The sequence below is a fragment of the Oncorhynchus mykiss genome, chromosome 5 (genome assembly GCF_013265735.2).
Source record: "Oncorhynchus mykiss isolate Arlee chromosome 5, USDA_OmykA_1.1, whole genome shotgun sequence".
NCBI classification, from domain to species: domain Eukaryota; kingdom Metazoa; phylum Chordata; class Actinopteri; order Salmoniformes; family Salmonidae; genus Oncorhynchus; species Oncorhynchus mykiss.
In genome coordinates this window covers 52471421-52498555 of record NC_048569.1, presented here as the reverse complement: position 1 = coordinate 52498555, position 27135 = coordinate 52471421, and the positions used below count along the sequence as shown (strand labels likewise).

General features: G+C 43.9%; 1 protein-coding gene across 26 annotated transcripts in view; it reads left to right on the top strand.

Annotated features, from left to right (window-relative positions):
* The window catches only part of ptprsa (protein tyrosine phosphatase receptor type Sa), a 283320-nt gene that overhangs the window by 189491 nt on the left and 66694 nt on the right, over window positions 1-27135 (top strand). For 13 of the 26 annotated variants that reach the window (XM_036977783.1, XM_036977800.1, XM_036977789.1 and 10 more), the window contains 9 exons: window positions 477-488; window positions 8441-8710; window positions 8871-9452; window positions 9617-9753; window positions 9954-10098; window positions 17474-17800; window positions 18794-18987; window positions 20274-20300; window positions 21557-21674. In XM_036977783.1, the coding sequence (XP_036833678.1) occupies window positions 477-488; window positions 8441-8710; window positions 8871-9452; window positions 9617-9753; window positions 9954-10098; window positions 17474-17800; window positions 18794-18987; window positions 20274-20300; window positions 21557-21674 (1812 nt within the window). The remainder of the gene's footprint in view (window positions 1-476; window positions 489-8440; window positions 8711-8870; window positions 9453-9616; window positions 9754-9953; window positions 10099-17473; window positions 17801-18793; window positions 18988-20273; window positions 20301-21556; window positions 21675-27135) is intronic. The other 13 variants (XM_036977788.1, XM_036977809.1, XM_036977792.1 and 10 more) reach the window with 5 other exon arrangements.

Below are 27135 nucleotides of genomic sequence, written 5' to 3'. Positions count from 1 at the left end.
ATGTCTTAATACTGCAGCTGCTAATTTGAGCTCAAACTGTGTCCTTCTATTGGTTATTTTCTTTTTTACTTTGGGTTGTTTTTTTATTTTCTCTTTATTTTGTTTCGTTCTCTAATGAAAGCAAATTCGGCCACCATGGGAGCTCTTCTAGGTGGCTAAGGAGCTTGTGAATTTTGATAATGATGATACGCTTGATTTTACTCCAGTGGCGGCCCATTTTTCCTAACAGACGACAGCGCGGCCACTGGGGTGAATCTGATTGTTTTGGGTTAAAGCTTATTTAACGGGCCAGGCAAGTTTCTTAAAGACGGATGTCACTGATAGCAGAGACAGAGAGCCGAGGGAAAACCTAAAACTAGAAATGTAGCTGCAGCTAAACGCCTTGAGGTGGCTTTTTTTACTCTCTCTGTGTTTCCCCTATTTTTCTCTTCTCCTCATGTCATTGTGTTCTGCATCAACCCCTTTACATCCCTCAGAGCTTCGAGAAGGTTGGTGTGTTTTTTCTTTTTTACTTTTTTTACCCACATAAAAAAACATGTTGAACATATATTTATCTATTACAAAGCTCGATTCATTACTAATTTGATGAAATCCTAAACAATTTGTATCAAAAATGCTAAATACTTATGAAGGGCAATTTTCTTTAGTCAAAAGAAGAAATGATTCAAAGAAACCCGCTTAGTTCGGGTTTTGTTTCTTTACTTTTAAGTTTGCATTGTGGGGCCTTTTCTCGTTTGCATCCTTTGGTATTGCTTCTGCTCTGAAAGCTTTCTTGCATGTGTTTCTCATGGAAACCCAGCACTTGGAAATAACAGGGCCTGATGCATGATTGGAGAATGTAACTACGCTTGCATGCCTGAACAGAATTCCTTTGGGCATTTTCTTTTATTTCTGCATTCTTTCCTGTGTTTTTTTCTTCAATTTGTTTCTCTCTACTTCTTCTGTTTACCCACCCACTGTTTACCTAATTGAGACCTTAGTTGGCTTCTTCTTTTAGTTAGTCCTTTTGTATAGTGGTGTTAGTGTCGTGTTTGTCCCTTAGTTTTGTTCTGTTTTTTTTTACTTTCCTTTCCTTAAAATGTATGTGTTATTCGTGGTTCTTTTGTTTGTGGTTGTTAGTTTTTTACCTCAGTAAAGCTGCTGCTTCTTGAGTCCCTACACAAATTTTAATGCTAGATCAAATAATATGTGTGTATACAGCCAGTGTTCCTGTCATCGTGTTTAAAGTAATCCATTATGAATACATCAATCCTGATTGGTCTAGATTGGGTTGAGTGGAGATTTAGCATTTTACAGTATCAAGAAGATCAATATCAATATAATGACTCCTGCACGGGTGCAGGGGTATTTTTTATTTTCCAATGGCGGCAATCAGACACGATTGGTCCGTTGGCTGACTGTCGTTGTCCTTCAGCAGTCGGCAGACTCAATCAAACTCCGCTTTGTTATTAATTCAGTTGCCTTTTCGACACTGCATGTCTGGATTGATTTTCGGGCGGGTAACGAAGGTTCTCAAACTGGACAAAAACAAATACGGAGCGTTTTTTGTTGTTGTTGATGCGTTTGCTTTAAACCCCGGTCTAATGGTGAGGAGAAGGGCCCCAAATGAATTGCAGACCAATGCGAGCACCATTTGTTCACTAAATTGAGTGTCTTGAATCTAGCGTTCCATCAGCTTTCGAATGAGTTTTCAGCATAATGTGTTACTGTGTGTGTGCTAGTTTTGGAGCAGCAGATATTGACCTGAATCAGAGCCAGATCTGTATTAAATATCATGTCACCCACTGCAGTAAACTTGCACGGCTCCAGAGCGCTTATACATTACATAGATTTTGGGCAAAAGCCGGGTTGTTGGGCGACAGAATTACATGAGGTTCAACAAGTTTGTTCTATCAGGCAGAAATCACTCATTCAGGCAGAAAAGATCGCAGACTTGCTCACGACTTCCCGTATCTAACTCCTCTGAGAGCTATGATAATTTCTCTCTCTTTTATTTCTCTCTCTTTATGGATCTCCTGAGGATTAGGTCCAAGAATATGAGCTCTGTATATTGGTAAAAGTGGCCCTGCTCTGGGTCTGCGAAAGCATGTCCAGAGCCGTGTTGCGTTCCAACTGCGACAAAATAGTCCCTTTTTAAAATTGACGCAGAGTGGAGAGCTGCACTCTCCCCTGTGGCGCGAGTGCCCATGTGGTCCGAGCATGTCGGCTGCCTAAGAGAGACACAGGTTCACCCCTTTGCCTGTACCCTCGCCAACGCAAAAGCGGAAGAATAAATAATGAAACACATCGCCCCCTGCCGTGTCTCCATGGACTTGGTTATTGGCTTTAGTTCTTAGTTTTGTAGTTGTATTCGCCCGTGGACCTGGTCCTGTACTATCTTAATGGCACACTGTAACATATCCTAACCCCAATATGGGCAGTGGAGCCACCAAGTTGCAGTTGAGGGTTAATGACATCTCACAATAGTCGACCCACACACTGCTCTGCTGCTGCTCTCGACATGTGTGGTCTCTTTTGTGTCTCCTTGCCCGTCTCGCTTTAGACTCAACTAAGCCAATGCCCCCTTTGAAATCCTCGGTCTTAACGCCGTTCAGCGAGACAGTTTATTAGGCAAATGTACATAATCATCTCTTTTGAGCCCTCACTCGTCGCCGACACAAATGAGGGGGTTTGTCGGCTCCCACTGTACCTTGCACCAATTAATGATAAAAAATACACTCTATTAGCAAATGTACCAATTGAAGCCTTGCATACCGCAGACTTGATATCCTCCCATTATTGTCCTCCCACAATAGAGTCCTTAAAACATGACATGATCCCAACGAAGGAAACTTAACAAGTGAGCCCAGGAGACTTGGGCAACGATTACATTTCGGTAGATTTTTTTTGCAGACATATATTGATAACTATATATATATATATTATTGTAGTAGGTCTGTAATTAGTGTCTGGAGAAATATAATAAAGACTTTATCCACATTGTCATTGATGCAGGAAGACTGTGCTGTGATGAATGCATGTGAATGTTTGCACCCCTACTATGATGCCTGCCTTGTTTTGAATGCGCTTGCATGTCCTGCTGTGCATTTGTGTGTAACTGTTGGGAAAGAAAGCTAGATTACACCTTATTTTCTCGCTGGCCAAAGTGGAAGCCAGCCATTGCTAAGTAGATGTTTGTTTGAAGGAGTCCTGGAGATAACAGGCCCCCTCAAAACCGCACATATCTGTTTCCTTGGAGCCCTGTATGAATTAAGAAATGCATCTTTTTTGGGGGTCACAAAACAGGGATCAATTTACTCTCAATCTGGACCAAATGTTTATACATTTTCCAATCTGACTAATTCACCACAAAGCTGAGACATATCTGCAGTATCGTTTGGCTGCTTGTCTACCTGTAAGACGATGGAAAAACAAGGCACTCTACAATCTTCTGAGCCTACTGTTTGCTATTATCAGATATCCAGCCAGGATTTCTGTCAGTATTCCTTATGTGATAATATCCATTTTGATGAGCCACCCATAGAGACTATTTAGCATTGCCACAGCCACGGTGTGTTAATATGGGCGGCCCCTGTGGTTTCTATGTAAATGTGCTCGGCCTCACTCCACGAGTGTAACCAAAGGATCTCCATATCATGCCTGTGTCCTCAGGCACCAAGAGGGTGTAATCTCAGCTTCAAGGTGACACTAAAGGCTGCACATTATTTTGGCTTACCCCTTCATTTTGGGGCAGGACAGACTGCCTCACCAAAATGGCCGATAATGTCCGCCTTCTTCTGACCTCTGTTTTGGCACTGAACTCCTTCCACGTACCGCCCACTTGGAGTTACCGCAGTACTCTGGCGTTCTCTCTTGACTGCTTCTCCACCATCGTCCACTGTATGACCTTTGAGTTGTCTTTCTCTCTCCACATTGGGGCTTTAAATAGGATTATATACTTGTTACTGAGTCAAAATGAGTGGTCTATTATTCTCTCCATTCTATATCGGCCGGTTGGGCTCCTGGTCTTTGTGAATGAGGAGACGTGTCAATGCAATTGGGATTCTTTTTAAGCTGGGTTTGCGTTTCTAAAGGGTAGCATTGCAAAGAAAGAGCAGCACTCACCACATCTTGTCTGCTCGGCCGATCTCACAGAGCCAGGTGCAATGATAAATACATGTACTCCACTCTATCCCTTAATTATCTCGTATACAGTACTATATCAAGGTAATGGTAGTGGGTGAGGCATTGGCTAGAGATACAAATGTCGACCAGTAACGGCATACTGGGGGCCCAGCTCCCAATTCCTCTGCCACGGTCACCCTACCCATCTCAAGATGAATAGGATTTAACGAAGCTGCGTTTATTGTCAACTAATGATGCTCTGTTTAAACAGATATTCTGGAGACATTCCGAGGGTAGAATTTATCAGAATTCATCAGAGGCTACATAAATGCATAGGGTTAGAGGTTAGATGACTGCTCCTTTGACGCATGCTTGAAATAATTTAATGGAGGTTGGTGTACCCTTTTTTCCAGGGGGGAGATTTATATTACAGAAAACAGTAGGGCCTTCGAAGTGCAGGTAGCCAAAGGTGAAGGGTTAGATATTTTCCTCTGTTAAAGCCTCATTCACTCAACCACCAATGCTCCCGGTCCATTGGCTGACCCTCGCCCCAAGGGAGAGAACAGCACCGTCAAAACCAATACTGGTATTCTCTTATTCGAATGTCCATACAATTCATCCTGATTGGACTTCCCTTAAAATTAGACTTCTTTGATATTCAAGTGTTTGGAATTTGATTTATGTAAGTCAAATATAAAAGTGTCCGTAAGTCCTCTATTTGCCTTGACCCCCCCCCCCCCCCCCCCCCCCAAAAAAAAAACACAAGTTCCAAAACATCCAATGGTCTTTATACAGAGCCTTGAGGAACACACATGCATACTGTGATATTGTGTATGCTATTAAGACTGGTTTTGTGGATTTTAAGTTGGATTTCCTTTCTTTGATTTTGTGTGTATGTAAGGTGTATGTGTACACCATGCTAGATTGGGAATGGCATGCTTGGATGGGCTTGGTTGACATGGTTGGACTGTACTGGTTCTCTTGTGTCGGACCTGGTGGATGGAAGGATGCCTGACTGTTGTCTGTTACTCATGCCATAGTCACACCCATGCATGTCCGTGTGAGGAATGGGTTGCCCTTTCACCTTTGTTCTTCAATAAGCCCTTTTTGGGGAGGGATTAGAATAAGGCTATGGCCTTTTTGGTTGAATGCTTTACTCAAAGTGCGCTACAAAACGGCTGCCATAAGAGTGACATCATACCTACCATAACAGGACAGGACAGGGATCATGACAAAAATGCTAAGAGATATGACCTTGTTCTGACATGCCTGATTGTTGTAACATCTGAAAGATGTTGAAACTACACTCTCCTGCCTGTTAACGAAGTTATACTCGTTGATATAAATGGAGGGTTGATTCAGTCATGACCTGTTATGAAATAAATTATGTCATGCCACCGTTTTACTAGCATTGTGATTGTCACTTCCTGTTGAATATGGTGCCTACGCTCTTTTCGTTTTTTGGAAATAGGAGCCAATTTTGGATATAATTGTTTATCTCAAATGTGTCTAAAAAGTTCAAAGGTGTTATGGTTTATTTGGTGTCTTTTTGACATGATGCAATTTGAGTTACCATTTTACTAAAAGTAAACACAAATGTATTTTACATAATGTTATCTTAAAAGGAAATGTGTAGGTACCACAAGCTAACTTACTTCTACTTTATCGGAATAGAGCCTCAAGGTTGGATTGTGACATTCTGAGGTAGTAACTGGAACAAATGACATTGTCAGTGAATTAGAGGTATTTTGTAAGGTACTCCAGGAGAGCAGTGGTGTGGGTGTATAAGATAATATGATTATCGGCCAATGGGGACCATAGATGGTCACCATTCATCTTCAACTCAATCAGAACAATCATGTGAATAAATGCTTTATTAGTCATTTTACACATACAGTCAAAGGCGATACGCCTCCATGATTCTGTGACCAATCAATTTTGGTTGTATTCTGTAGTTCAGATTCTAGTTAAAAAAAAGTAGTAGAGATGAACATTTCTTGGATGTCTCTTTGTGCACAAGCTTGGTTTATGTATAATAGATCCCAGCCCAGAGTTACTTTATTGATATGCACACTCGGTAGTGTACACAAACGGGTAAATCATTTTAGAAGGAGTGTGCTGTAAGCTGATTGGTGCGCTCCCTCGTGGAAAAACAACCAAGGCTATCCAATATTACTATCGAATGAATCCCATTTGGATCGACACGGTGTGTTTGAAATGCCATTTTTCCTCTATGTCCCATCTTCCCCCCCTAACCTTAGTGCACCCCTGGTTTTGTTGGCAACAAGCTGGGGGATGGGGGGGGGGGCAGTTGAATCTCTGATTTGAAGCCCCAGTGTGTGAGACCTTGAACCCACTTTGAGCAATGTTTTTGTTTACTTTGGCCAGAATCACAGTCTCCTTACTCTATCCCACTTCCGCCCCTCTCCCCTCCTACCTTCCTCTACCCTCTCCCCTCCCTCTGCGTACAGTACGTCCTTGTGCCCATCAGTGTCTTGTCTGTCTGTCCCTTCAGTCTGCTGCCTTGCTGCTTGGGTCTGTTCCGTTCTGCCTTGTGTCCCGTCTCCTTGTCCTCTGTCTGTCTGTCTTGTCTGTCTCAAAGTCTGAGTCTCACCCCTTACATATTCACATCATATTTTTTTTTACGTCTCTCTCTCTCAACCTGAGTCCCAAAGCCTCATACACAGTGTGTCTGTCACACACACAAATAGGCACATGCATACACATAGCATTACATCACACATATCGCAAACATCGCACGCATGTAGATATACTATGCATGCTCACATAAACCCAAACTATTACCCAACTCAACCCTCTCCCCTCTCTCAATCCAATGATCAACGTCCTCTGACCATTCAACCCACAGCCAATTCTCTCCCATCCTAGACGTCCATTGTACTGTACCTTTCTCCAGCTCTTCCTCTACCTTCTGTCGGTTTGTTTCTCGACTTCTTTTACTATCTGTGATAGTTCCGCTCTAGCTACAACTACTACAGCTATCTCTTTATGTCCTCTTATAAACACACTACCTGTTCTTCTCTATACTTATTTTGTGTTACTTCTGCCAGGACTGCGATGTGACAATGTGCCAACTGTCACATTAGGTCACATTGGCAAAAAAAAAAAAAAAAAGAAAAAAAAAGGAGCTTACACAGCATTGAAGTGGGTTTCCCCCCCTCCCTCCTCCCACCCCTCCCTTCTCTCTTTTTGTCTCTCTGTCTCTATTCCTTGCGCGCGCTTTATCCTATATCTGATATTTCTCTTTTCCTCTCCAATCGTCTTTGTCTGGGCATGCTAGCGAACCTTAAGTTATATTCCTCAATGCATTTTATCTAAATTTTATATCTGGTTTTGTTACTTATCATTTAATCCTTGGTTTACCTCAGTCTATTATGCATGCTGTCTGTGGGACTGATAGTTGCATCTATCAATGGAACCGTGTCAGATCTTAAAAAGGCTTTGTCCAGTGGATCTACCCTAAAACACAAAAATCTGATTAAAGTTTCTCATCATTAGCCAGGTACCATTAGGACTAAGAGCACGAGCCTGTTTACCAATCAGGTGCATGAGGCCCCAACTCAAACTATAATAACTCTATCCACAGAATAAATACAATGGGAGAAATGTCTTAGGGAAGATCTCAATTGCATACTCCTCGCATCCTCTCTCCTCTTTCCTTGTCTCCTTCTCAAAACCCATTGGAGGAGAAGGTCAGCGTGGAGAGAGCTCTGGTTTTCTCATCCTATGGGTTTTGAGAGGGAGACAAGGAGAGAGGACGAGAGGAGTAAGCAATTGAGATCTTCCTTTATTCTTCCTTTGTCGTGGGAGGGCCTATAATGGCTGTGAGTGGTGAGTGGCTGTGAGGACAGGAAGTTCCTGTTTACTGTATAGCATCGATCATACAGTACTCCCTCAAATATTATACTCTGTCTTCATGGGTGTTAACTCCATGTTGTAGATGCATATTCTGTCAGTAGTTCAGTTTTCAAAGATGAGAAACTCATAATAGATTTTTGTGTCTTTAATTGTGCCGTGATGGGTCAAATTTTGGTAAATGGAACCTTGTTGCTATGAATCGTTGCTTTAATGTCAATCTATATTGTTGTTGAAGCAGTTCTTGTTAGTTTAGTATTTTTTTGTTAATTTGGAAAGTATGTCCTAGAAAAACGTACTAGATTTAGTTGATTTAGTTGTCATGCACCGTGTTGATTTCTGTTGATGTAACGGATGCCGTTGAAAGGGTCAATTTTCATCGGCCGGTCTTGTTACCTCTTTTTCTCTCTCTTTTTGACTCCCTCCCTCCACATCTTCCCTCCCTCCTTCCCACTCCCAGTCCGGCGCGTGCCCCCTCGCTTCTCCATCCCGCCCACCAGTCACGAGATCATGCCAGGTGGCAGTGTGAACATCACCTGCGTGGCGGTAGGGTCGCCCATGCCCTATGTCAAATGGATGCTCAACTCAGAGGACCTGACGCCGGAGGACGAGATGCCGGTGGGCCGGAACGTTCTGGAACTCAACAGCGTGCGAGAGTCGGCCAACTACACATGTGTGGCCATGAGCAGTCTGGGCATCATCGAGGCGGTCGCGCAGATCACAGTCAAGTGTAAGAGGGGGCACAGGGATTCATCTAGGCTACTACTACTACTGCTATGGTCGGGCAAAACCAGCATGGAGATGTGTTATGAGGTGTCATCTTTATGATAATTCTATGTTTGCATCTAAAAGTCCCTCTTCACCCCTCCCTCCCCACCTGACCCCCACAGCCCTGCCCAAGCCCCCAGGCATCCCCATGGTGACCGAGACCACGGCCACCAGCGTCACCATCACCTGGGACTCGGGCAACCCGGACCCTGTGTCCTATTACATCATCCAGTACCGCGCCAAGTCTCCTGACAGCAAGTTTGAGACCATGGACGGCATCACCACCACGCGATACAGCATCGGAGGCCTTTACCCCAACACAGAGTATGAGATCCGCGTTTCGGCCTTCAACACGATCGGCCAGGGCCCCCCCAGTGAGCCGGTGGAGACCCGTACTGGGGAACAAGCCCCGGCCAGTCCGCCCCGCAACATCCAGGCCCGGATCATCTCCCAGAACACCATGATGGTCCGCTGGGACGAGCCTGAGGAACCCAACGGGCAGATCAAAGGGTACCGGGTGTACTACACCATGGACCCGTCCCAGCCCATGAGCCTATGGCAGATCCATAATGTCCAGGATAGCATCATCACCACCATCCAGAGCCTGGTGGCGTCTGAGACCTACACCATCCGTGTCCTGGCCTTTACATCGGTGGGCGATGGGCCCTTCTCTGACCCCATCCACGTCAAAGTGCTGCAAGGAGGTTAGGGTTCTGGGTTCAACCTTTCCTATCAACATGTCTGTGTGCTCTCACTAGGGATGAATGCATACCACAAGTGATCCATTATGATCCTGTACTGTAGAAAGGAAAGAAGGTTCACTGCAATGATCACTGTCACTAATTAAATGTATCTTTGACTATCTTAGTCCCCGGACAGCCAACAAAGTTCCAGGTTGGCGCGGTGTCCGACACAAGCATCGAGTTGACCTGGGAACCTGCCTTTGAGAAGGAGGGAATCATCAACTTTGAGCTTCGGTACAAAGAGGGCAGTTTTGGCAGCCAGGTAAGATATTATTGTCCATTGTTTAAAGCTATGGGAAGATTGTTAACCAAGCTTTTGCCTTTAAGTACTCTTGAACACCCTATCTGAGGAAAGGTGGTCAAACAAGGTTAAAAAAGGAACAAACAAAAGGTACAGTAAACTGAAGTGATATTTAATTTCCGTCAAAAGCATGCCTCACTCCCTCTGTTCTCCACCAACAGGTGACCAAAACCTTTGTCCCCACTGCCTCATACGTCGTTGAGGGTCTGCGAGCAAACACAGAGTACTACTTCTCTCTGGCTGCCATTTCCAACAAAGGCATTGGAGCCTTCACCAACGAAATATCCCAGAAAACCTTGCAAGCCAGTATGTAGCCCTTTTGCTCTCTTTTCCATGTACTCTGTGTGGGGTGTGGGCGGGTGGTAGGATTCTGTGGTGCAGCGGTTAACAATGTGTGTCTTCTGGGGACCTTTAATCATGCAGATATTTTGTGAGGACATGAACTCTCTTCCTGGCTCCAGGCTAGAACCATGGAATTAAAGGAAGCGTATCTGTTATTGCCTTGATATCGAAGTTCTCATCACCTTTGAACTGTGAATGTGTTTTATGAGGCCATACTCAGGGTTCAAAGCTGATTCAGTTTTGCAATGTCTTTCTTGATTCAATACTATGCAGGTCATCTTTTGAAAACATGTGATTTAATGCTTTGTGAATGACCAATGATGTTTTCTCCCAAAGACTTCTACGTGACAACAATATCTTTACGTTTGCCTCATGAACATGACATACACTGTGCTGTTCTTCTGGAGGATAGGGTTGTGTTCGGTAATGCAAAAGGTTGTGAGTACTGTATTCACAGTCGTTTATGGCTTTTAACCGCTTTTTACCTTTTGATTTGATTATTTTCTAACCTGGGTTTAAACTGTATGTCATGGTGCTAACTATGATGCAGTTTATCCTACATTGTCAAACAAACCGGTCAATGTGGACAGACAACGTTTTGCAGTTGCTTTGGTTTTGCAGTTGGTTTTCCTTTGTCAACAGCAAGTGCACTTTAACCCATGTGACTGAGACATAGAAAATGTCTAACTCCCCAATAACTGCCATGGCTTTCTGCTGAACCGTCAGTAGACAGGGGAGAGGGTGGGTGTAGGAATCTGAAGACAGGCAGCAAAACCATCCAATCACAAGCCTTTACTGTTCCTCAGCAGCCCTACCTTGCAAATGAATTCCAGCCGGTCAACTCAGGAGTGGCCTGTACATTTTTTCCCCAGATGCCAGGAACACATCTAAATAATTGAAACACTGCTTGCTAAAAATAGTCCCAAACAAGTGACATCATGGTACCCAGTAGGTGCAGAAGATGGAATACAAATATTCAATGCTGGTTGAGGAATGTGGAGCTGTTAGGATATTACATGTACAATCGCCTGTAAGTCTCCAGACTTCCTTAGGGGTTACATACTGTATTCAAAGATTTAGATATGAGTTATGTGTTGAGGTTTAAGGCTTTATCTCCAAAGAACTCAGACAATGTATCTGGATTTGCTTACATTGTGGATGGATCAGGGCAGCCTTTGTGCAATTTGGACATTTCTGCAGGGTAGTAAGTTAATATAGATAAATTGTACAGATCAATGAGCATTGCTCAAATATGTGGATTCCCTAGCCTAGATCAAATGAGTGTATTAATCATACAGCATCCATGTAATCATAGCCCACACAATTCCATTATCATTTCAGTAATGTACATGGATGTTTAATTTGAGAACAGGTTGGAGCTGTTTTGTCCTCTTTCCGATTCCTAAGGGGTTTACAATGAAGAACTTTGACTGGGGTTGGCCATCGGAAAGCCATGGTAGTGGGAGGAGACCTCCTTTAACACATTTTCTGTTTTTACCAGTGCAACTTGTTAGCCGTGCCCCTTGTTGGGGGTATAGGGCTTTGGGAGAACCACTTCACATTTATGTTGGTTGTGGTTTGGATAGCTATGCAGACAGTGCTGCTGAATCACTTATAGGGCACCAGTTGCATGCAATACTCCCTCCTATCCCCTGGGGGTGCTGTTGAGATTCTGTAACTGCATCCTTGATCAACGGCTACACCAGGCATGACCCTACCTATATATGCACAGTCAACTCCATCTCTGTCTCTGTGTCTTCAAGTATGTGTGTTGGTATTTCCGCCAGTATATGTATGTATGTCACAGGTGGCTGGTGGCACCTTAATTGTGGAGGACAGGCTCATTGTAATGGCTGGAACAGAATAAATGGAATGGTATCGAACACACCAAACACATGGTTTCCATGTGTTTGATACCATTCCATTCACACCATTCCAGCAATTCCATTCTCTCTCTCCCTCCTTCTCTCTTTCTCTCTCTCTCTCTCTGTCTCTGTCTCTCCTTCCATTGCTGTCTCTGTCACGTTACCCTTGTCTGAAATGGAAACAAAATCTATCCTTGGAATGGCTTGACATCACCTTGCTTACTTTGTTTCCTTCCTCCTGTTTTGTTGAGTCAATTTAATAACTTTTTAGTTAGATTTAACTTTTTTTTTAAGCACACATTACATCAGGAAGCAGCTTGCCACATTTTTGCTGGCGAATGGGTTCTAATGTGAAGTCAACTGCAGCCACCACACCAGCTACAACATACACCACTTAGTGATAACATTTCCAAACCTTATCCGTTTAATTAGAGTAAGTATCTCCTGGGGTCTATTTCAGCTCCCTGCTTGTGCTGAGGGTCTCCTTTTTTCAACCCATTGAGCTCTGTCCTTAGAGTCCAGGGACATCAGTCACTTCTCTTAGTCAATGGCTGCTCGTGTACAGCCAGTCACCCCTTCCGAAGTAGGTGTCAGAAAAAGCCAGTGGCTTCACATCAAAGAGATCAGAAAGGTTACGAACTCAGACAGTCAAAACAAAACTGTGTTTCACACCACAACACAAAAACATCAAAACAAAACATGATCTTTGAGGTAAGTGTTTGTTTGGCACAGGTGGTCCAGTCTGCCGTAGCCCATAGCAATGACCCCCTCCCCCCCCCCATTACCCCTTTGACCCCCCCATTACCCCTGCCACTTAGCCACTCAACTTAGAAGTCTATTTCCATTATACTTGTCCCAAAATAAGAGACACAAATAGGTTAGGAGACTCCATATGTGAAATGGTTAAATATTAATACAACATGTCTGTGGTTTGGCTACTCATACATTTTGGGAATAGAGAGTATATGTCTCTTCCAGACAGCTCAGTCTGAGTTGATAAAGGTCCTTGTGACATGTTTAGCTCAGGGCAAGTATCTTCAGTGCAGTGAAGAGTGGAGTTAGTTGAAACTCCCTGCCTCGTGGCAAAAACCTCAGCAAAAGTGAGTGTACTATTAGAGTGCGACGTGTAGCACAAAAACAAACACTCCCAGTGGTCCCCCCCCCCCCCCACACACACACACACACACACACCCTAAAGTGCTGGCTTTCTAGAAAACAAATGTATTCTACTTTGGCAGTAAAAGAGCGGAGAAGTACATCAAGTAAAGTAAAGAGTATGCTGTGTCCATCGCAAAAAGCAAAGCCAATCATCACATAGTTCCACCCTTAAAACAAACCAAGGGATTCTGGGAGACTGCTTTGAGACACATGACTGCCCCGCCCTAGACTGCTGGCCCTCATACATATCTCCATCCTCCTCCCCCTTCTAAGAATCCAATTACCTTAGTGCGGCACTGCCAGACACTGTCATTATAAACACACACCTCATTGGAGTAGCATGAGATTGCTCGCTATACATAAGCCACACACACACACACACACACACACACACACACACACACACACACACACACACACACACACACACACACACACACACACACACACACACACACACACACACACACACACACACACACACACACACACACACATTTGCAGGCTACAGTATAATGAGGAAAAGAGGAAACCTTGTTTACCAGAGGCTTGCCTGGGCCTGCTACTCACACACTCAGATGTGTTTAAACACTAATGACATGTTAGGGAAAGACCATTAGGACGGGAGACACAAAATAAAATACTACCCAAGAACATTTAAGATTTATTCTAGATTTGAGCCGGCAAAATACCCTTGCGTTACCCGGCAGACTGGACCTCTTTTCCAACCAAGTGAAGTGAAAGACAAAAGGCAATCTTCTCCTTGTTTCCTTTCTGTCGATCTTCTCTGGTACAGTACAAATGTCCTCAGAGTGTGGAGTTTGTCTTCAGTCAGTGTGGCGTGACCAGGGGCCATTGTCATGGGGGCTGCTCTGCCACTAAGGACCAGTGAAAACCCACAGCCAAGGAGTTCTTGCCCGACTCCTCACCTACACCCTAGCTTCAAGAAGTCACTTATTTGATCTCAGATCTGCAATATCTGGCTCCAAGAAGATCAATTAAAGTGTATCCGAGTCCAATTATTTTGGGCTAGGAAATAAAGAAATGTATGTGGCACCATTGAGTTAAATGTTCCTACACTGGTCCTGTGGGCAGCAATGGCCCCCATTCAGACGCAAGGCCCCTTGGGATACGCTGTCCCAGTCAGACGAGGTTGAGATACCTATGAGACAACCGTTCAGACGCGGCCGCGGAGGGTCCACACACCGGGACCGGGAGCTTCCCCTGTCTCCCTCAACGTTACCTGGCCGAGAGGAACGGTAATGGGGGCAGGCAGGACCCCGGGGTGGGTGTTACGTGATTTTTGCAGAGGGGAGAGTAAAGGGCCCTAGGATGTCAGATAAGAATCCCATTTCATAGCGTCTGAATTAGTTTCACGCTTTGCCGATGAGCTATAGGGAGACCTCTGGATTGTCAGGCTTTGTTACACATTTAGATTATACCTTGAAGCTGCCAGCACCCAGTGGAGTGTTATCGCTCAAATTAAAATGGCTGATTCTAAATCCCTGTATTTAGCCAAACAAGCAGTTTAGCCCACCACTTACTGTAATTGCTGAAGGTTTTTAGATTTATTGGAATATTTGTACGAAAGCGGCCATTTGGCATGGAGTCGGATTAATTCCGTAATGATGACAAATACCTCTCTGATGACAAATACCTCTCTGACATTCGACGGTGAAAATGAAAACACAACGCACGCATCTTGTACTTACACTCCTGACTGAATGTGAATTTGATTTGTGACTAGCCGCAGACGAATAACTTGTGGACCAGCTTGTGTTGCGAGCAGGGCTATTGAAGGAGGTACATGTTTGCAGTCATTTATAAAGCCTCTAGCACTAGTGCCTCTAGCACTAGAAAACAACCCAGAACACATCTCCCTCTAAGCTTCCGTTCACATCATAACAGACTTAGAATATGGTTACGATATCTCCACAGACATGACTAATGATACTGTATGTCAAATCATATGGCATTCATACAGGCTTTCAAAAGATGCTTCAAAAGACCTACTGAAAGTGAATCATTACCAGAGTTCCATCTTTTGTTGCTGTCATAGTTCTAGCGTCCATAATCTCCACCACTGGGCTTTGTGGGAGCCGAGGCTTACCCCATGGCTCTGCCCCTTGCCTGTCTTAAGTTTATCTGGTGTGAGGGGTCTGCGTGGCGCCATAGCTCAAACCCTGACAGATTCCACAGTTTCTCTCTTCACATGATTGAGCACCGAGCGATCATTCTTGACACTGAGAGTTTGCAAAATACAATCTATTGTGGGGAAGAATGGAGAGAGAAGAAGCTGAAAGGCTCAAATCCGTTAAAACCGTAAGTAAATAAGCACATTGGACACAGAAAAGGTTCTAAACTGTAGCTGTTCCAGAACAGTCCGTTCTTATAGCTTTTGACTGAGGCTGTCCACTGATTGTAAATACCTCCTGTCTTCTCCGGCTGCACTGTTAGCAAGAGTGGCAGTGCGGTTGGTACCGCAGCAGTAACCTTAATGAATGCAGCAGCACAAGTCATCCGTCTCGGTGCCGGTGCTGCCTGTGTTCTTTTTTTTATTTTTCATTATTGTTTAAGAGTTAGGCAGGCTACTCCCCGTCGGTAAAAGTGGGGAAGCTATGAAATGGGATTCTCTGAGCAAACGGTTAAGATAAAAAAGGAACTGTGTCCTTTCCCCCAAGGTCAAATGCAGACACCCAGAATCCAGTGGGTGTAGGTTTTCCCCCAACTGCTCCCATCCCTCAGTCTTGTGGACCCTCCCTCCGGCCCAAGTTATACAAGAGTATAATGCAGTCCTGACTACAGCACAGAGCCAACTCTCTCCCTCTTAGCAACCCGGAACAGCCCAAAACAGGCCAATTTGACCGACTACAAAGCACAGTTGTCTGGGTTTGAATTTGATAAGACGTGTCTCTATTTGGACACACTCTGTGGAAGGAGAGGGTTGTAAGCTCACTGGCTCAGGGTGAGCGCAATCTGTAGTCAGGTGCTGGTGGTAAGAAGGTCTTCAAAAGTTAGTATTTGAAGGAAGCCAGGTACGTATAATGCAGACTGTACTTGTGTTTTGAAGTTTTAATGTTCTTATTTTCCGTTTTCTACCCAATAGCCTGTTTTTTTTCATGTTTGTTATGATTTGACATTTCGGACCCTAACGTTTTTCTTTTGAGTCACCTCGGTTACAGATCAAATTCATTTTCCAGTAGCTCGTGTCAATTTGTGTTTTGCTTTTGCTTGTTTGGAATGAAAACATACTGTATTTCATTTCCATTTTTGTCCAAGATTTGCACAATGTGGAATGCCTTTTTCTATGAATTCATGTTTTTCATTTAGCTTAGCCCACCACTATCCCAGATGAATGAGATAGTAAAAAATTAACTGGGCTTGTCACAAATGATGTGAAGAATGTTATATTATAGTAAAACGGAGGAGTGTTGGTAGAAAAAGGGGGATCTTGACTTGGATAGAAAGGGTCTCATCTATGTTCTCGTATCCGTCTAATGCCTGGTGCGGGTTGAGAAGTGAAACATTTTATCACTCCTTGCACACTCAAGGAGTTCTAAGAGCTCTGTGCAGATTAGAATGTATAGGCTTCCATTTTGATTTCGTTTTTAATATGTTTTGGAAGAGCGCTCCACACAAAAAAACCCAGCCACTGTGTTGAATAGCTTTTATATAATAATAATAATAATATTAATAATAATAAAAAGACCCACTCTGCTACTTCTCCCCCTTCCTCTAACTCCCATACTGGAAGCACAACATCTTTCAGTTTAAGGAGGAGTGTAAGTCTGCCAAAAAGAGAGGGGCTCTGGTTTTTATCCTTTAATCGATAGTGTGAGTGTGTAGCACGCAGTGCAGGCCTGGACAGGCTAACATCAGATAGCTCCCGTGGTATCACACACGGGCTGATAACTGACAGACCCTGACAGACCCCTTGGTGTTACAGACCACTGTGCACATGTCTGGAAATATAATTCTGTGAGTCCGTGACATAGTCCCAGCTATCAAAAGAACTGGCCCAGTATCTCACGAGAGGCGTCCATTTTGCTTCATCATTACGCACGCTGTGTCGTCCAGTCCTCCTTACACCTTTTACGTTTACATTTGCCTGACGAGTCAGTGTTTCTGTTTTGTGTTAACATTCTTGTCAGTTCAAGTCTCCTTTTGAGTTGGGTTTTTCCTTTTATCATTTTCTTTATCTCTCCCATCTTTTTGTTTTTTGTTTTTCACCCCTTTCCCCCTTCCTCCCCTCCTCCTCCCCTCCTCCTCCTCCGCCTCCTCCTCCCCCCTTCCTCCCTATCCTCCCACCTGACCAGAGCCCTCAGCCCCCCCTCAAGACATTAAGTGCAGCAGCTCCAGCTCCACCACCCTACTGGTAAGTTGGCGCCCCCCGCCTGTGGAGAGCCAGAATGGCGCCCTGGCGGGGTACCTAGTGCGCTACCAGGTGGTGGGAGCCTTCGTAGAGGGTGGAGGCGGCGGTGCCGGAGAACCCATGGAGGAGCCGGCCGTGCCGCCCAGGGATGGGCAGGTGCTGCTGCAGAAGCTGGAGAAGTGGACCCAGTACCGTGTCACCTTGGCCGCCTTCACCGAAATCGGGCCGGGCCCAGAGAGCGAACCCCTGCTCTGCCGCACCGACGAGGATGGTAATTGAGCTTATTTCACCCGCAATCTGTACACTTGTTGTGAGGCAAATACAATAGCTGGGCTGTCGACATAGCTACACAAAAATCTGCTTCTCAGACAATGGGCAATACCTTTACTACCGTATGGTTACAGGGATGTAGCAGTAGCAACCCATAAAATTACCTCACCTAAGCTTCACTTATGACACCCATACCCCTAAACATAGAATAAATTCACACTGCCAATAGCATAGCTCAGTGGTTCAAATCAAGGACCCCCAGACATAAGCGTCTTAATAAAAAACCAGACCACCCCCAGCAACATCACAATATCCTTTGGAAATCCAAAAGTTGTTGTTAAACCAGTTTCCCTCCCCTCCTACATTAAATGTATGATATAGCCGCCCCATCTCATCTCATTCTTCCTCTATGGTGTCTAACAGCCTAGTGTTTAGCCTCTTAACAGTTATGAGCATGCCACACCTCGTATGGCTGGCCATGTCACAGCACAGCCAATTCCACTGATGGGAGGCTGACAGTAACTCAGCCAAGTGATGGCTCGCCATCCCTCACAATACACTGGTGCAAATGGGCCACACTTTTATTAACCGTGCGTAGGAGCCAATTTGTCTCTGGAGGCCAGTGTCGGTGCACAGTAAAAGGCAGGACGCCAAGGCCTCACATAAAGGCTTTCCATTATGTCTGAGAGATAGGGGTTTAACCGGAGACCGGCGACACAGAGTAGACACGTATTGGGAGGTCAGGTTGTGAGGGAGAGTTGTTTAGTACAGTTTTGTGTGCTTGAAAGGTTTGCCCCTACAGTCTGGTGGGGGGTTATGTGTGCAGACTGCAGAGTTTAAGTTTCTAGTCTATCTGGCTCTCAAGGGAATAGCTCTTGTAGTTTTTGTGTGTAAGTGCGCTTACGCCCGATCGATAACCTGTTCATACTGTATGAGTGTACTATGCTGTCGCGGTGTTTTAACATTGGCCCTATCTTCTTTTTTTTACCCACAGTTCCAGGGGCTCCTCCTCGGCGGGTCGAGGTGGAGGTGCTAAACTCCACTGCGCTCAAGGTCATGTGGCGCTCCCTGTTGCCGGGGCGACAGCACGGCCAGATCCGTGGTTACCAGGTGCACTATGTGCGCGTGGAGAACGGAGAATCGCGTGGCCTGCCTCTCATCAAGGATGTCATGCTAGCCGACGCCCAGGTATGATCCAGCCCCTTTTGGTCCCCTAAATAACCATTTCATTGTATCAAGCTGTCCTATTGGAATGACACACTCTTATGGAGTGACTATGTAAAGATTAGTTCAATTCTGTTTGATAGTGTAATTTGAAAGAAAAATTGTCACGGGTACAACAACCTGAAGATGAACCTGAAGACCTTTGTTCTGTGGTCTTGTTTGAAGTTTTGTGGAAGTGTAAATGCTACACATTACTTTTACAATGTGTGCTACGATATGTACAATACGTGCGCTCTCTCCTTTTAGTTTATAATTTCATGTTTCTGCAATATTCCTCTCCTCTGCCCTCAACAAATAAAATCACCTTCCTTCTTTCACTTCCCCTCCTTTTATCAGGGCTGTATAGACTCCCCTTTAAGAGAACCTCAGTGGTCCTCTTCTTGAAAAGTGTGATTGCACGGCTCGTATCGAGCATAGTAACTCGGCACAAAATGGCTGATTATAGTATTCTTGAGGCTGGAAAACCAAAATTGGCATGAAAGCATTTTAGAGAAAAATTGTCCCCCGCTGAAAGCTAGAATTATAATGGAAGCCGGCACAATGGTTGTTTTTTACAAAGCCTCTGTCAACAAAACAGTGTAGGAAATACACAAAGTTTTTTCGGTGTGCTGTGTCATCATACAGTAAATTACAGCTCTGCACCACTAGGACAAACAAAGCGAAAGTACACAAACAAACTGAATATTTATCCCCAGAAGTCTATTCCACAACGTTTTCAAGCAACATTCATAACGTGTGGTCTCTTCTTTCACAGGTCTTTCTTGTAAAATAGACTTTATCTTAATGAGCATAGCCTGTATAAACAAATGTTTTAATTAAAATAACCTTATTATGACAGGCTGTTGACAAATTGTTAATGGTTCAGCCAAAGTTTGGATGTTTTAGTAACCTTTTATATGTATTATTTGAGTCATCCAACTTGGTGGTAATGCACTGTTATTATAGTAGATAGAGTAACCTCATGAAAAAAAAACACTGTAAACAGCCCCCATAGACTTCAGTTCACACCTCTTCCCTAGTCTCCACTGCTCTCCTTAAAACAGACTAGCTTTTCTCTCTCCCTCTCTGGTCTGACCTGTTCTGACATGTCTGTGCCCTCGCCCTCTTCTCTACCTCCTCACAACACGCTCCCCTCTCACATTCCCCTTCTCTTTGAGTTCCTCTCACATTCCTCTTTCTTCCCTCTTTCTCTCTCTTTTAAAATTCGCTCTCTTTCCTGCACTCTCCTCTATATGGGGGGGGTGGGTTAGTGGGAAACGGACGATACAGCCGAATACGTGAGTATATTATGGAGTCGCCAGAGTGCTACGGTGTAGTCGAGAGGTTAAAAAGCACTGGTTATTGCATCACCCCAGCCACGTTCACATGTGTAAGTCCGGCCGGACTTACATCATCCTATTCACTAGAGCTTTGATATTATGGTGCTTTATCAGTAACCCCCCAACACTATAGATTATAAACAGGCTCTCTCAAGTTAGCATAGCCTATCCGGTGCTACCTATCTCCAGTATTGATGTCCTAGAGAGAGTAAAGGCAGAATTCATAATGCTAATTAGCTGTGCGGATGATGAGACGGTGGCTGATGCAATATCTGGGTGCTGCTTCTCCCTGTGCCTGGACTGCTTAACGCTACTACGTGCTACTGTGTGTTGTCGTGGTGTGTGTCGTGTCATGTCGTGATGGTGTGTTTTGTGTTGCGATTTTTCTGTTTTTCTTTTACTTTGCTGGTGCCATGCCTATGATTGAGTGTGAAATAATAATCAAAAAAATCATCTGTTAATCAGTGGTCACATTGTTTAGACAGTTATTTTTAAGTAAATCTTAACATGAATGATATAATGTATCATCAGAGACTTGAAATCTAAAATGGCTGCCTCATCATCATACCTTCTCAAACTCACCCGATTGACCCTTGTGTTTATCAACAATTCCTTTCTGACATGATTTGAGTCTTAACGTTTGGCCCCATTCCCCAGTTTCATAAACACTTGCATGATATACATGATATTGACGCCGCCATCTTTGGTGTGAAAACAGTACATAATGTCCTCTCTTTACCGCCACTGACCTCTCCATCTCCCAGCTGACCAGTCTAAAAACATCCTGCATGCATTTAGCTAGCTAGGCCCCTCTACTGAAAGATTCATCAGCATTGATCGAAGATTCTTCTCTCTCAAGAGCACCAGAGAAAATAATGGCTGAAGGAAAACTGCGTGCACCAGCCATGGTGCATCCATTTTTTGATTGTGAGCGTAACTTGGCTAATACCTCAGATAATGTATATCCTTTTGCCTCCTCCTTATCATATGCATCTTGTAGCTTTGGAGAGTTGTAGGATGTTTAGGAGTGGTAGGATTAGGATTCAACCTGCAAACAAAATGGAGGACAGAAAGCATTCTATCCACCTTAGAGGTCAAAATAAGCAGAACATGATAAAATAGTAAGAGAAGGTGGTTGGCTGCGGAGTTGGTGATGGTCATATGTTTTCACCAGTGTTCTGATATATTGTTTGTCTACTTCCTGTTTCCTACAGGAAATGGTCATCGGAGGGCTCCAGCCGGACACCACCTACTCCATCACAGTAGCTGCGTACACCACCAAGGGAGATGGAGCACGCAGCAAACCCAAACTGGTGGTTACCAAAGGAGCAGGTCAGTCTTTCATACAGTTTATATATCAGCCTATATAGTACCACAATTGTGCCGTCTGGTTTTCTTAATGTAAGGAATGTGAAATAATTTATAGTTTTACTTTACCTTCTGATACTTAAGTATATTTTTGCAGTTATATTTACTTTTGATACTTAAGTATATTTAAAACCAATTTTTTTTAAACTTTTACTCAAGTAGTATTTTACCGGGTGACTTTCACTTTCATTTTCTGTTAAGGTATCTTTACTTTTACTCAAGTATGACAATTGAGTACTTTTTCCTGCTCATGACATATATTACAATGCATTAGTACTGCATCATAATTCATTACACCTGTAGGCTTTAAGCTACCTTCCCTATATTGGAAAGAAAATTACCATTCAAATATTTCTCGATGAAACGGTTGTGGGTTTATTGGGAAAAAAATAGACATTTTGAAAGACAGAGACAATCCTATTTGATTTGAACCAGGGTACTTAAGCCTCTTTAGAACCCAGAAGGCTTAGCTACTGTGAACACGGCCTATACCTGCAAGACTGGAGAGCCGTGAAAGCCCTCTTTGAGCAAATATGGGGCCGTCAGGGCTAAGATATGAGGCTCCTTTGTGTATGCATCCACGCCAGTCCGCTTCACGGCCTTCAGACACTCAATATACACACACTCGAAAGCAGACACACACCCACACACACTCTCACACAAACACGCCTCATATGACAGGTCCTGATCTTGACAGGTGTGCCTATCGCAGGTGTCAGGTAGTGTGACGGGCGGCAAAGGGCCTTGGTACTGTCACTCCTCTCCTCCCTCCCTTGTCGTTCCGCGCTGACTGATCACTCACTCCATCCATCCATCCCTCAAAGCCGTCCCGCTTTCCCTTTTTATTACTGAAGAGCGGAAAAAGGGCTTACGCGGCCCCAAATAAATAAATTAGCGCGAGGAAGAACAAAAAGAAAAGAAGAGAAAAAAGAAGTCCCTTAGGAGATAAAGGAGGCTTCCTATTCATTTTTCATGTGACAGTGGAGCTACCAGCTCGGCCATGGGGCTTAGTCAAATCGTGGTCCAGACGGTTTTCATGGTTTTCTCAGGCCCATTTCAGGGAGACATTGTGCTGTCAGACAAGTTAAGCCCCTGCCTTGTACTTTGATGAAGCAAAGGCACAGATGGGAGGGAGGGCCCTTGCAAATGTTTACACCAGGGTTTCCCAAACTCGGTCCTCGGGACACCAAGGGGTGCACGTTTTGGTTTTTGCCCTAGTACGACACAGCTGATTCAAATTATCAATTAATCATCAAGCTTTGATCATTTGAAACAGCTGCGTGGTGTTAGGGGAAAAACCAAAGTGTGCACCCGTTGGGGCCCCGAGGACAGAGGTTGGGAAACACTGGTTTGCAAACATACACACACACACACACACTGGTGCATGTTAAGTGTGTAATGCAAATGCATGTGAAAAGAGTGAGTGCACACACACAGGAAGAGAGACTGGTTTTAATCTTTCAGAAGTGCAACTACAGTCGTGGCCAAAAGTTTTGAGAAAGACACAAATAAATAATTTTCACAAAGTCTTCTGCCTCAGTTTGTATGATGGCAATTTGCATATACTACAGAATATGCAAATGAATTGCAAAGTCCCTCTTTGTCATGCAAATGAACCGAACCCCCCCCCCCCCCCCCCCCCCCCCCCCAAAAAAACATTTCCACTGCATTTCATCCCTGCCACAAAAGGACCAGCTGACATCATGTCAGTGATTCTCTCGTTAACACAGGTGCGAGTGTTGATGAGGACAAGGCTGAAGGCCGAATTGATGCTGATTGAGTTCGAATAACAGATTGGAAGCTTCAAAAGAAGGGTGCTTGGAATCATTGTTCTTCCTCTGTCAATCATGGTTACCTGCAAGGAAACACGTGCCGTCATCATTGCTTTGCACAAAAAGTGCTTCACAGGCAAGGATATTGCTGCCAGTAAGATTGCACCTAAATCAACCATTTATCAGATCATCAAGAACTTAATGGATAGCGGTTCACTTGAAGTGAAGAAGGCTTCAGGGCTCCCAAGAAAGTCCAGCAAGCGCCAGGACCGTCTCCTAAAGTTGATTCAGCTGCAGGATCGGGGCACCATCAGTACAGAGCTTGCTCAGGAATGGCAGCAGGCAGGTGTGAGTGCATCTGCACGCACGGTGAGGTGAAGACTTTTGGAGGATGGCCTGGTGTCAAGAAGGGCAGCAAAGAAGCCCCTTCTCTCCAGAAAAAACATCAGGGACAGGCTGATATTCTGCAAAAGGTACAGGGATTGGACTACTGAGGACTGGGGTAAAGTCATTGTCTCTGGTGAATCCTGTTTCCGATTGTTTGGGGCATCCGGAAAAAGCTTGTCTGGAGAAGACCAGGTGAGCTCTACCATCAGTCCTGTGTCATGCCAACAGTAAAGCATCCTGAGACCATTCATGTGTGGGGTTGCTTCTCAGCCAAGAGAGTGGGCTCACTCACAATTCTGCCTAAGAACACAGCCATGAATAAAGAATGGTACCAACACATCCTCCGAGAGCAACTTCTCCCAACCAGTTTGGTGACGACAATGTATTTTCTTTTCCAGCATGATGGAGCACCATGCCATATGGCAAAAGTGGCTTGGGGAACAAAAGTGGCTCGGGGAACAAAACATCGATATTTTGGGTCCATGGCCAGGAAACTCCCATTGAGAACTTGTGGTCAATCCTCAAGAGGTGGGTGGACAAACAAAAACACACAAATTCTGACAAACTCCAAGCATTGATTATGCAAAAATGGGCTGCCATCAGTCAGTATGTGGCCCAGAAGTTATTTGACAGCATGCCAGGGCGGATTGCAGAGGTCTTGAAAAAGAAGGGTCAGCACTGCAAATATTGACTCTTTGCATCAACTTCATGTAATTGTCAATAAAAGCCTTTGACACTTATGAAATGCTTGTAATTATACTTCAGTAATCCATAGTAACATCTGACAAAAATATCTAAAGACACTGAAGCAGCAAACTTTGTGGAAATTAATATTTGTGTCATTCTCAAAACTTTTGGCCACGACTGTAGACTCTTATGACAGCAAAATAAAGAAAGGGTAAGTTGATGAAAGTAGGACTATATCAAACTCTTAATTCTTGGTTCAATACATAATGCCTCAAACTCCGTCAATACAAACATTGTGAAAATCAAGGATAGAATAATTTCATCCAACTCAAAGGGGTTGGTTGATCAAGTCAAGATCAATGACTTCATGTAACAGCCAGCTACTTTTGTGTAGGTGTTGGAGTCGAGGTTTGAAGCAGTCTTCATGCGTTAGTTTAGCCTGATGACTCACACTAAATTATTCCGCTGCTCTGTCTTTCGGCAACATACTTTAGTCTAAGACTGCCATCATTGAAGTGAATTGTGTTGAGGGGCACGGGGGGCATTGTACAAAACAAAGTTATCAGCGATTGGATCGTCTCTAACCAATCAGAGTATCAAAGCCAATGACGACTTTTCAAACCACCGCTTTACCCAAGTGTGTTCTGGTTCTGGCCCAACCCATCAGTTTCTGGACTAATCAGACGGCCCTAATGTGTTCGCATTGTTTGAAGAGTTGGGGAGGTACCCAGACTCATTGCGGAGAAGAAACTAACGTCTGTGGGTGTATTGGTAGCCAGGCAAACATTACTTATGCTTCCTCTGTGTTAATTTACCAAGTAATAACAGCCAGATTTATAGAACTTTGTGGTGTGTGACGTCACCTTGTCTATTCAAATCGCCTTCGGGCTCTAAGGCCTTCATGGTTGATGTAAGTTGAATTACTTTGAAAGAAAGGGCCAGACATGTACATCAAATTGAAATTAATGGTTTTGTGCGATACGCAAAAAAGCCAGCAATTACATACAACAGAGTTTAGAATACTCCAGTCCCTGGCTATTCAGAACAAGGGACAGTTTGAAATGTATGGGTGGAGGGGGGGCTGGTCCAACTCAAGGTCTCATGAAAAAGAAAGCACCCCCCACAACCAACATAAAATATATTTTCGCATGACCCCTTGTACTGTGAAAATAAACAAAAAACTGCACACCCTCCTCCCTCATAGAATAAACTTAAAACAATGTTTACGACAACAAGTAACAATAACTGTAGCGACCCTGTGTTTATAAACGTGGATATCGACTTTTGCTGCACATTTGATGACACACAGTGCTACGGGCCAGAAGGTTGAGGGGTCCGACTACCGCGTACAAGCTCATTCTCCTTGCCTGTTTCATTAGGCCTACACTGCAATCAGAGCCTCAACAGGTTTCTGTGCCAATGCAACCAATATACAAAGCATACCGACTTTGGGCGCTTCAATATCCTGGTTTGCGATTTCAGCAATAAATAGACTATGTCAATCTCGACAAACAGAAAATACAATCCCTCCCGACTTTGTAGGTCTAGCCAGTATTAAAGGCTTCGCTTGACAATCTCTGAATGTCATTCAACTTTTTGGTGTTTTGTAACAGATGTCTCATTCCATTCATCAAATGGCCACTGCATAGTTTGGTTTGATTGATTTTATTTGTGAGTAAAAAGTCGGGGACTTATTTCCATTGTGGGCCCAATTTTTTACAAACAGGTAAACACATATGCAATGACGTTACAGAGATACAGACCAAAAAAAGTTTATCCTGCACACATTAGCCAGCTTTTGACATGATTTTTGGTATGGCTTTGAGTTGCTGTGGTAGTTTGTTCCAGTCAACAGCACCGATTATATTTTAAAAAATGTGTTCGTACCAGATAGACTCTTATATTTAAAACAGCGAATTTTAGAGTCTCTGGCTCCTATTTCATGCTGGTGGACATCTCTAACAAATTAAAAATAGTTGGGTAGGTACTGTACCTGGGGGATGAGTCCATGATAATTATCTGGACCATACCAAGTTGAATTAATAGTACTCGTTTTTTCTACAGATAGCCAACCTAGCTGCTTAAAATGCTCAACCTCCAGATGAGAATGAGGGGGGAGTTAAGTACAATTCTTACAAGCTTGTTTTGGCTGGTAGCTTATTCTTTAGATGTGTGGGGCTGCTTGTGAACCATGATGTGCAGGCGTAATCAAAGTTAAACTGGACTAGCGCACTTGCCCGAGTCTTTGGGGTGTCTACAGTATAGCGCAAGCAAGTTGATGGGGACGTTTGGCTAGGTGTAAACAAGTTACATAGTAAAACCTGCAAAAGAGTGAATGTAAACCAGGGGAGAAAAACACACTACCCTCCCCTGTACCCAATAAAAATAACACACAACACTCCTCAAAGCAAAACATAAAGTTAGACAACCCTCCTCTATTTTGAACCCCCCCCCCCCCCCCCACACTCACATTTTGAACTGTACCTAACTATTCATAACAGTAAAATAAGGAATACTAAAATATCTCCATACTGTACTAATAATATAATGTATACAGAAGGACATTACTCTGTTCAATT